Source organism: Fragaria vesca, linkage group LG5, assembly GCF_000184155.1.
Source record: "Fragaria vesca subsp. vesca linkage group LG5, FraVesHawaii_1.0, whole genome shotgun sequence".
In the NCBI taxonomy this organism is placed as follows: Eukaryota; Viridiplantae; Streptophyta; class Magnoliopsida; order Rosales; family Rosaceae; genus Fragaria; species Fragaria vesca.
In genome coordinates this window covers 13,866,592-13,878,429 of record NC_020495.1, presented here as the reverse complement: position 1 = coordinate 13,878,429, position 11,838 = coordinate 13,866,592, and the positions used below count along the sequence as shown (strand labels likewise).

General features: G+C 38.4%; 1 protein-coding gene across 1 annotated transcript; it reads left to right on the top strand.

Annotated features, from left to right (window-relative positions):
* Window positions 1-6,566: 6,566 nt before the first annotated feature.
* LOC101302661 (extracellular ribonuclease-like) lies at window positions 6,567-11,156 on the top strand. The gene is made up of 7 exons (XM_004301364.1): window positions 6,567-7,004; window positions 7,082-7,146; window positions 7,248-7,312; window positions 8,150-8,248; window positions 8,337-8,467; window positions 8,962-9,067; window positions 10,209-11,156. The coding sequence occupies exons 1-7, from the start codon at window positions 6,567-6,569 to the stop codon at window positions 10,511-10,513; spliced, it is 1,209 nt and encodes a 402-aa protein (XP_004301412.1). The 3' UTR covers window positions 10,514-11,156.
* Window positions 11,157-11,838: the final 682 nt, after the last annotated feature.

Sequence of the window (11,838 nt, the reverse complement as noted above, 5' to 3'; positions counted from 1 at the left end):
ACGCTGCCTTCTCCTCTGCAACCTCCTCCACCGCTGCAGGAAATCAACACCGCTCGTCAACGTCCTCCTTCTCCGAGCCCCCTCATCCGACCCCGGCAGCAGATCCAAAATGCTGTGCCGCTCGCCATCCGCCTCTAGCTTGTGCTCATCGGTGCCGCCTGATGTTCATGCCCGTCCGATCAGTTCTCAATCACGATTAGGGTTTGCAGAGCTCCCTGGCTGCTGAGAAGGTTTCCAAGGGTCAATAAGGAGCTTGATCTCGTTCCTACTTTCCCTCAGGTCTCTCTTTTTCTCTCTCTCGTCGGCGACATCCATCACCGTTCAAGTGAATTGGTGAAGGTAAATTGGTGATGGTGAATGTGAAATCGGAGGGGAGGCTTGTGAGTTTGGATTTTGTCCCACACCGATTCTCTTTTCTGTATTGCTTGAATGAATGTGAAAACTGTGGACTTCCATTGTTAAAAGATGAAGTCTATTGGTGTGTTTGGGCTTGCTGGAGCTACTAATCTGCAAGGTGGACGTGGACTTCTATTTGAGGTATAGATTCATGGAGAGTTAGATCTTTGTGGGGAAGCATGGCAAATAAGTGCGTACTTTGTCGTTTTCATAGATGTAGTAATCGATTACTGGGGGTTAGTAACTCGAGTTACTAGGGGTCAGTAATTGAGTTACCCAGGGTCAATAGCCTTTTAAGGAATCATTACTCAGTTATTGGGGGTCAGTAACTCAGTTCCGGTGGCCGGTGACTAAAGTAACTCAGTTACTGGGGGTTTGTAACTGGTCAGTAACTAGTTATTGGGGGTCAGTAACTGGTTATTGGGGGTTAGTAACTGGTTATTGGGGAAATTCTGGTGACCGGAGTCCGGCGGTCGGGGAAATTCTGGTGACCGGAGTTCAGCGGTCGGGGAAATTCTGGTGACCGGAGTCCGGCGGTCGGGGAAATTCCGGTGACCGGAGTTCAGCGGCCGGTGACCGGAGTTTGAGGTTCCGGCCAAGTTTTTCATGTTGAAGAGGTAGGGGCAAAATAGTCTTAAAATTATATAGTTTGTTAAGACTTTAGTAAAAATTTGACCATTTGGGCATAAAAAAAAATTTATTTTCATTCAAACGGGCTTATTTAAAAGATTGTCATTGGAATGAGTAATGAAGGGTTACAATTAGTACTAAATGGGTATTTTCCCAAAAATATTTTCATGAAAGAAAACATCTTTGCTTGTGAAATTTTTTTTCGTTGACAGATTATACAATTTGCAGGCCTTTTGGCCAATATGATAACCTATGAAAATACATGCCATAACACGATAATCAAATTTGTGTGAAAGATGAACATTGGTAGCATAGGCCAAACAACCAAACACACGAAAATAATGGTATGGAGGTGGTTTTGAGTATAAACACTCAAACAAAGTTTTGAAAGAAAGGACAGGTGTAGGCAATCGATTGATGATGTGTACCGCAGGAAGAGCACACTCCCCCAAAATTAGGTAGGGAGATGAGCATGAAATTTTAAAACGTGGGCCACTTGTAAAATATGACCATTTTTACGTTCCACAACCCCATTTTGTTGAGGTGTGTATACGCACGAGTGTTGAAAAACTACACCATTGTCATTAAAAAAAAATCGAAGTGAAAGAAACTCGCCACCGTTGTCACTGCGAAAAGCTTTTATGCGAGATGTGAATTGGGTGAAAACATAGCTGAAAAATCATTTTAAAATTGGTTGGGCTTCATCTTTGAATTTCATCAAAAAAATCCAAGTGAATCTTGTGTAATCATCGACCATAGTAAAAAAATAATGAGCCCCAAAAAGGGAAGCATGTTTATAACGACCCCAAATATCATAATGAATTAAATCAAATGGTTTTTCAGATGAAATTGAACTCACACCAAAAGGCAAGCGATGTTGCTTTGCCAAGGGACAAATAGGACACACATCAATAGGCTGAATTGAAAGATTTAAAAATTTCTTAGCAATGAGTTTTAAAGGAGCATGAGAAACATGACCTAAACGGCTATGTCAGAGATCAGTGGATGGGTTGGATGAGCTTGTGAGGTTGCAGACTGATTGATGGTTTGAGGATGAATGAGAATTGGTTAAGGTTTTCTTTGTCGCTAATGCCGCCAGGTAATATAATCCATCACGCTACTTTCCTAGACCACATCTCTTCATCTCAAAGTTCACTATTACACGGGGATAAAAATTGTTCATTGCCTCCCGTAGTGTTGCCTAGTGGAGAAATGACTAATATTGTTGCTAAGGGCTCTTTGCCTTTGAATTCTGAGTATTATTTGCATGATATGATGTGTGTGCTTACATTTAAAGTTAATCTAATGTTCGTAGGTTGATTCATGAGAAGCCTGAATTGTTCAGTGACATTTTTCCCATATCGTTTGGGGGCCTTGACAACTATCATTTCCTGCCGTTTATTTTTGGCTCGTCGCAGTTGATTAATCACAAGTACATGAAGCCTAAGTCCATTCATAATGATGATATATTAGAGAACTTTTCGAAGGAGTATATGTATCTTTCGGCGGTGGCTTTCATGAAGAAGATGAAGAAGGGGCCGTTTTCGGAGCACTCGCCGTTGTTGGATGATATCAGTGGAGTGCCGAATTGACATAAAGTTAATAGTGGGATGCTCAAGATGTATAAGGTTGAGGTGTTGGAGAAGGTGCCTATTATGCAACATTTCCTATTTGACTGGCTCATCAAATGGTATGATCCTTTTACTTATCTACATTGCTCTATCTAAACAATTAATATAGATTCATAGATTGTAAGCAAGTTACAAATTTGTACTTTTTCGCTTTTAGAGTTAAGTTATTAAGCTTGAAAAAGGAGGAGTAGTTCTGAATTTTATTTCTTAGACAAAGTGTGGTTTTGATCTTATAGTTCTAGTCTGTGCTGGAGCAGTATTTAAGAGGAATGTACTTACACAACATAATTAGGCGCTTGGTGTTGTTCAGAGGGAGGCTTAATCACTTGTTTTGGATTTGGCTGGATTATAGATAAAATTAGGACTGTTTGAATTATTGGTTTATTTTTGGTTGAAAAAATTAGCCACTGCCTTGACCAATTGTCTCTATTTGTTTTTGTGTTCCCTTTCCCTGCATGACTTCATGTGAAGATGAGAGATGATTTCTGATATACTTTTACAAATTTAAATTTTGGATTTGAGGTATGAATTCTGAATTTGATCGTTGACGACTAGGGTAGGAAGGAAGAGGAGAGATGAAATCAATGGACATGAGGCTGCTTCTTGAGGATTAAGCAAAATTCTCAAAACAACGTTACTGACACTTTTGATGTTTGTACGCCAAAGTTCTCTCTGTTTCTTTAATTAAAACAGAAAAAAATGATACAATACTATTCTGATTAGGATTTGTTATTATCTGAGATATGTACAACTACAGTTGGTAATAGCATAGATCAAGAGGCCGGAAGAAATGCTTTGGAATCGGTGGGAAAGTCGATTGGTATAACTTGCTTCAGCTTAAACAACTTTGTTATCTTTACTCTTCTTAGTCATCGGTTGCCGGAATTTCTTCGGTCGCCGGATTTCAGTCACCGGTAACTCGGTTACTGATCCCCAATAATTGGTTACTGACTCATAGTAATCGGTTACTGACCATTAATAATCATGTTACTAACCCCCAATAATCGGTTACTGACCCTAGTAATCAATTATTGACCCCTAATAATCTTGTTACTCACTCCTAATAATCGTGTTACTGACCCCTAATAATCTGCCAAAACATAAAATAACGAAGAAGATGAAGATAGAAGAAGAATAAGAAGGTAATTTCCGAAAAAAAGGGTGAACATCGGCATAGATGCAAAAGAGGCAAATTTGTTCAATTTATTGTAGAAAATGGTGTAAAAGAAGAAGAATGCAAAGAAGAGAACAAAGAAGTATGTTGACCAACTTCACACATGGCTACGATGCCATCATCAGTACCACCTGCAAACATCGGCATAGATCATGCAGAAGAGACAAATTTGTTCAATTTATTACAGAAAATGGTGTAAAAGGAGAAGAATGCAAAGAAGAGAACAAAGAAGTATGTTGACCAAACTTCACACATGGCTTCGATGCCATCATCAGTACCACCTGCACCGAAGACACTTTTCTTCCTCCGATCTCTAGCTTCAAGATCTAGCCCTGTGACGAGAACATGAAACTCATAGCTTCATCGGAAGGCACAAGTTTGACGGCGTTTCCGGCGCATCTTGATCAAGATCGAGATTGGCCGAGTTCCTCCGCCGCATATCAATCCGATCATAATCTCCCTCGATGCTTTGACCTCGACTCCATTTTTGCCGTTGTTGAAGCATCGGCGTGGTCGTCATCACCACTACCACATCATTTCTCCATTCACTTTTCTCTATCATTTTCTCCATCCACTCCACCTATTCACACAAAGCATAGATCTAGCTTCACTACCTTTCATCATCAAATCTTCAAGAGCAAAAAGGAGGGAGAATCACACCATCACCACCACCACCAAGACGTGAGCTTGGGGACTAATCGACACACCACTAAGCCAACTCTATCTTTTACACTCTAGATTCAATTTGCTGTTTGATTTAGTTATGGAGTTTGTTTATGTATTTATGAGTGAGTAGCACTTTGCTGGGGTTAGGGTTTTCCCTAACCAATCTTGTATGGATTGATGTTATATTATATGATGTGATGCAATTTTAGTTAACATTCTTACATGCTAGTTCAAGAGTTGAATGCATATGCTTATAATTTACCACTTTAAATATGTGTGTTTGTCATGACATGATAATGTTTAGAGCTTGGTAACCTTTGAATATTAAAGCATGAAAGCACACTAGGTGTGCACGTAGAGGTTGTGAATTACAATCACTTAGATATAAACTTGGTTGGTTTGCATAATTTCTTCATCTCCAAACTTTATGCACTTAGGGTAATGCATTAGATGCCTAATCGGATTGAAATACATGACTTAAGTAGTTAAATATTACACTCGAGAGGGGTTGCTTGATACCAAACCACAAAAGGAGTATGTCCCTTGTTATACCCGAGAGGGATGTAAGGAGAAAAATTGGTTGATTAGCCTAGCATTATTCATATTGATTTGCATCAATACTTGCAAGGGAGGTTAGTAGCAAACAATTCGAATCCTAACACCATCTATTATCCCACTAGTTTAGTTTAGAGTAATTTAGTTTATATTTGAGCATTTAGTTTAGTTTAATTTAGTTCACAACTTCAAAAACTCAAGATCAATTCATTACCCCATTTGCACATACTCACCATGAGCCTAGATTTCCTTGTGTGTTTAGGTTTGTGATTGTACATTTGCACATTCTAGCTCTCTTAAGGTTAACACCCTAGCTAGTGAAAAGAATCTGATCCTCGTGGGTTTGACAACCTTTCTTAATCCCTATATTATTACTTGTACCCCTTATACTTGAGGGCAGCGTTTTGGCTAACAAGACCTAGCCTAATTGCATCACCCTCTCCATGTGTTGAGGTCGCCGCTAGCCGCCAACAAGACCATGGCAACACGATCGCCTCCAGCTGCAAGGGCCACCGCCAAGACTTGAACTCGATAAACACCAGCCTAGATCTTAGAAGCCCCGACTCACCCAAGCAACCACCGCCGACCATGTCGCTCCTTGAGACGTTCGACCAACTCCCCATCCACGTAAAGACAGCAACAAAAGCAACCAGATCATGCAAAGATCTGACTTCAAGCCGCAGTATATCCAAACCAAAAGGCCATGGATCATCATCACCCGTCCGGCAGCCCCACCGTGACGACGAGACAAGCCCACCCGCAATAGAGAGCCTCCGGACGGGAGGGCTGTGACAAAACCCTTGCTCAAGGGCGAACGGCGCACTTCAGTCTCTCTAGGTTAGAGAGAGCGTTTTTCTAATAGCAGTAGGTAACAATAGTACTTTATTTTTGAAGGAATGAATAACTTCATTGATTAAACATCGTTACAATCCTCAGTAACACCTCCACAGACGGAGGGATAAATTATAAGCCTTCAACCAATGGAGTGAATTTTGCTTCCAACCCATATTACAATTATATTCCTAAACGGATTGGGAGACCGGAATGGGGAAATGTGGAACAGTTTGTCAAAGCCATTTGGTTACTCGTAGGGGTTATGAACCGCCAGAAATGCATGGCGAAAGATTATGACGCGAAGCCGAGATCATTTTCTCTGATGCCAACAGGTCTTGATCAAACCAAGCTAGCTTGATATTGTTAGGGAAGGAAATGTGACACACTTATTACACCACAGGGAAGAGTTTGGTATTGTCGAGTTTATTAGAATCTCTAATCTTTGCTTGTTGAATCTGTGAAGCCAAAGAGGATTTCCCAGCTGGGTCTGATTGTCTGAAAGCTATGAACATGGAAGGAGGAGACTAAGAGAGTCATCTCTTCAAACTGATCAGTGCAATTTTTTTTGTTACGTGTAAATAAACGGTGGCTATCTGAACCGGTAGTTAAATCGTGCGGCTCTCCTTGCCCTTCAGTTGGCCTTTACCTTCATCCCAGTGAAACTTGGGGTCTCCAAGACAATGCAGTCTTCTCCGGTTATGGCTACCAAATTCCATTGCACAGCACCCGTCGTTGTCTATAAGCAGAGATCCACCTTGTCCCGGAGCCCCGAGAACTTCAAATTCAAGTGCTTTAATCCAAACCCAATTCATAATTTGGTCATCCAAATCACCTCCACCATTTCTACAAGGACTAATTGTTGCATTGTTTATGGGGGCAGATGGGACTTCACAAGGTGCATCAATATCTCATGGAGATGGGTTTCTCAGATGATCTCATTTTACTTGTTCTTTCTCAATATTGTTGCTGATGCTCAGGCCTACGATTACCCATCTCCTGTTTATGCTTGTGAAGATGTTAACAATTACTATGCCAATGTGGAGCATCTAGAGGGTAAATTACTCAAGAAGAGACTGAATTCCATCATTGGCAAGCATCAATCTTTATCTTACAGAGAGGTAATTGATATTTAGTGCAGTAGAGTGTTGTGGTGCTTTGTTTCAATAGGTATGATAGCAATGGTTTATCGAAGCAGGTATGGAATGCTCTCAAGATTCTAGATGCTTCGGATGTTGACAACCCAGAAGCTTCATCAGGGATGTAAGGACTAATCAAACCTCAAAACAGCTTTCTGCAGTTTGTAAAATTGTTACATTTACTCTGTGCTTGTTACCAACTTACTTACCATTTTTCGTATGCAGAGTTGAGATTTACTCCCTGAAGGTTGTACCAAAGTCATTAGCTGGAAAGCCTGAAGGATGGAATAGTGAGTCAATTACTATGATTTTCTGCAGTTCCTGTGATTTTTGAATTTTGATGTAGGTTTATTACGATTTATGATTTAATAAGTTCCATGATTTAACTCTTTCACTTATACTTTTACAGTTTATGATTTATTTTGCATATCCAAAATGTATATACTACAAAACCTAAATATTATTGTTTTGGAATGGTGAAACTTGAAATGAAGAGTGTTAGTATCTGAGTCAAAGATTGTGTAGGAGTTTTGTTGATAGGAAAGGAAATAACCCTGACTGCTTGGTTGAACTAAATGAAGTATCAACTATCAAGTAACATATAATTGTAGCTTCAATCTCAGTCTAGATCCATGTGTGTCTTTGAGACACAGTACATGATAATTTTACAGTTTACATCATCTGTTCCAGTTCAGAGTAGTAAAATCATAATGAAGAAACTCTTTGAATTACTTCTAATTTATCATAATCTACATGACTCAAGTAGTGGGGAAGTATTGTTGTGAGGATTGAATGAATAACACCTCTTTGGTTTTGTTTTTCTAGAGACATTCTAAGCTTTATTAGAAAGGAGAATTAGGTGAACCAGAAGTTGATATTTACCAGAAGTTTATCTGAGAATGTAGATAAATGGCTTCATGTGCTCTTGAAGTTGTAGCCCCAAGGCGGGCTTTGAAGAGCAGGTTCTGCTTAAATTAGCAAACTGAGAGCTTCTCACAGTATGAATATAGTAATAAAGAGAGAAGGATAGATATTAAACTGTATTAGCCACAGAGATACAAGTTGTTATTGGTATTAAACTGTATACAACAATCTTTGAGATCTTCATCGTCTACTGCTTTTTTCAGGAGAGCACTTATGGCCCCGTTCTTATGGTTTGAAAAATGGTCCATCCCTGACTGATATACACAACATTCGCCCGGCAGATGTCAATGGTAAGATGAGTAGTCCCCTTTATGCAAGTGAGAAGTAGATCTCTCGAATATCATCGTAAAATTTCTGAGAAACAGAAGAAAAATTTGAACTTTCTTTCAGTCAATTCCTCTAGGGGGAATAAATACTATGGAGAATGCGGTGTTACTTCAGCTAAATGTTTGAAGCCAGCAAATATAGAAGCTGCTTTGGACACAGAAACTGACAAGGATAGATGGGCGCCACCTAAACAGGTTTTCACTTTGCATATCATAATTAATCGAATGTGAATAGCATAGTTTTCTCGCTCTTTATAATAAGTAATATAGTAAAAACATTATGAAATTAAAAAAGAGATATTTATAACCAAATATTGGAAATCTTGGAAGTCCACAGGCAACATCTGTGTTGGAGGCATTCATGTACATCTTAAGAAACTTAACAGGAACAAAAGTAAAAAACTAAATTTGAATTTTACCAAATAATCTGTAGGTTATTTCAGAAGCAAAACCAGATTCAGTTTGTACCAAACAAGGTAGTCGATTTCTCACAACATGGGGAACCCCTCCTTGCCAGTTTAGGCTATAGCAGAATGACTATCCATGCATTCAGGGTTCAATTTATCATGGTACCATAATCACTACCGAGGTTTCTTATGGCTACCAAATTAATGTTTGTGTATATATCTTTACAGTCAGTTTCATATATATTCTTTTCTTACGTGATTTTCTTTGTCATGCCATTTAAGCATAGAGGAGATATTGCAAGGGCACTGATGTACATGGCAGTATGTTATGGTTATCGTCAATCAGATGGAGGCCCAGTTCTTCACCTTTCAGATTCTCCAAAGATTTGTAAGTTAGAAAAAAAAAACTTTGAGCTTGAGTTGTGATTGTCTCCATGCTCCAACTAAGGATTTTTTGTTTTGTTTTTTTGGAAATGACAACTACGGACTTGAGTCTGCATTAGAAACCACTTGTGAATGTAGCTATGCTTTAATTTTTTTTATATTTTTTTTATTGAAGATTCTTAGTTTAATGCATCAGACATGCTGATCTTGACAGAGAATTCCACATTCATCAGAAATGTTTCTGATTCTTCCTTGTTCTCTAAACCAACATCTATGAATGAAGAAAAGAAAATCAGCCTCTATGTTATAACCACTATAGACTTGCATGGGCTAGTAGCTTTCACTCCCTCCCAAAGACATTTTTACATATAAGTCTTTTCATATCGCAATAGATTTGAACCATTTGTTAGAATCCTATGCGAACACAAGCCCTCTTACATCATGCTCTTCTGGAAAATAGCTCTGCCTCTATATCTATTCCTTGTCGAAAATTCATTGCAAACCCCTTGATCCATTAACTAAAAGAGTTTCTCGATCAATAAACCACCAGTACCAATATGACGAACTATTCGGCTTACAACTTCCATCTGCATCAAGCTTACACCAATATGCTGGTCAGGGTTTCCACTTTGTCCAGGAGGTTTAGAGTCATGAACTTTGTTTGCATTTATCTATTCCCTGAAAAATCACCAATAACAACCACTGGCCAAGGAGGATGGAGTTTTGCATCAAAGATAGAGCTGCATCTTGACTACAAACAAACTGACCATAAGTTGGAAACAAAAACAGGACCAAGGAGACTTCAGATTGATCATCAAACCATAATTTAGAAACTCAAGGAGAATGAGTGAGCAAGTACCAGTCATTGTGCCTACATCATTCCAGATTTTTAGTGCATATCTACTACCTTTGAAAAGGTGGACTTGTGATACGAGCTAAACCAGCTGTGTAGTTGCTTTAATAACAGCAAGGTTCATAAATGATTATTAAGAGAGTAAGCTTGAAGTTGAATGTTAGTGTAGGAATGGATTTCTATATGTTCTTATTTGCTTTATCTTGAAAATTTATGCTGTTATTGATGTGGAACTAATACTGCATTTCTTTTGTTGGCTTGATTGGTTTAATTTGTGAGTGCATTGGTGCAGCAAAGAGTGAGATGGGACTGCTTTCTACATTGTTAAGGTGGAATGAGATTGATCCCCCTTCAAGAGAGGAGAAACTGAGAAATGACAGAGTATGCAAGTTTTATCAACACAACAGAAATCCGTTTGTTGATCATCCGGAATATGCCACTCTCATATGGAAAGAACATATCTTGAGCCATCATGGTTTCTATCCTCTTCCTAGAAATCATCAGATTCGAAACAACAAACAAGGTTTTGAAGTTGCAACAAGTACTTTTCATGTACTTCTTAATATGAGAAGAATTAAAGTTGCAAAGCATACATAGAAATAACAGACCCAAAAAGCACAACACATACACACTTGAAGTTTGTTAAAAGATGCTGTGAAGAAACCCCTGTCAAGGTGTACAATGTTCTCCTTAAGTTGAATGAATAATGCAATACCATGTCTCCAGAAACTGCATTCCATGGTCCAATTTGATTCTCTTTTCTTTTTTAATGAAAATAGTTCCCTGCTGCCATTACTGCCTTAACTTATATGAAGTGTTAACAACTATTGTTGTTATTTGGGTGGTGCTCCAGGAAACTTTAGCAAGCAAGTCAACAGGTAATAGGGTTCAAGCTTCAAGGAACCAAACACATGGAGGAATGATATGAGCACTGGCTGGAAACGGTAATGGTCACTTAGTTCGTAAGCCTTGATTCTGAGAATGGTGGTCGGGGATACCTATCAACGATTGTATCATTGGAGCAATCTCTGAGGTAAAATTGAGTATATTTTCTTTCTCCTTAAGTATCATTATATATAAACTTTGGGATTATCATCAACTTTCGTCCAATTACTCCTAGTATACATAGAAACTATGTCTTCCAAAGTCTAAAGGTTACATAATAGTCCCAAATATATTTGTGGACAAGTCCTTAATCAACAATGTATAAAAAAAACATTTTAGATACATCAACAATATATAAAATGACACTATTGTTTCTGCTGTTGTTTTATCATTGTCAATTTGTCATTACATTTGTTTGTTTTTGCATTGGACTGGCTATGCAAACCTGCAGCACATGTACCAATTGGGTGAATCACACATATAGGTTTCTCCCTAGACGAACAGGATTATGAATTGGTGTATTGTGCCAATAAGCAGTTCCTGTAAGTTCATAATTTAGTTCTTGTCATGTAATTCATATAAACTGTGATCCTGTGAAACTTGCTTGGCATGTAAAGTCTATATGAATCGCAGAATCGTAACTATGAGACAGTTTGATGACACAGCAGCAAACAAGGCATCAAGGGCTTAGTAAAATACAGTAGATTTGTGATGCCAACTGGTTTGATGAAATCTTCTATGTTTCTATCTGTTGCTATCACAAATCTCCTATATGTGTAATTCAATTAAATTATTAACAAAGTTACAATGTGACAACTGTTAATGTGATTAGCAAGTCAAGAGTTTACCCATTGGTAATATTTCAATGAAGTCTTTTCTATCTCTCTATTTTTTGTATTTTTAGGAGGCCCGACCTTATGTCCAGGAATAAATGCTCTTAATCACTTTTCTGAAAGTGTCAATAAAATGAACATCAAGTCGTTTAGAAAAGAATATTTACACTAAAAAAGAGTATCATTGTTAGTATCATAGTAACC

Bases quoted from the DNA above. Each gene is read 5' to 3' on its own strand.
- LOC101302661 (XM_004301364.1), top strand. From the start codon at position 6,567: ATGCAGTCTTCTCCGGTTATGGCTACCAAATTCCATTGCACAGCACCC. The intron at 8,468-8,961 runs GTTTTCACTTTG...ATGCCATTTAAG, and splicing joins GATGGGCGCCACCTAAACAG to CATAGAGGAGATATTGCAAG. The intron at 9,068-10,208 runs GTAAGTTAGAAA...GCATTGGTGCAG, and splicing joins TTCAGATTCTCCAAAGATTT to CAAAGAGTGAGATGGGACTG.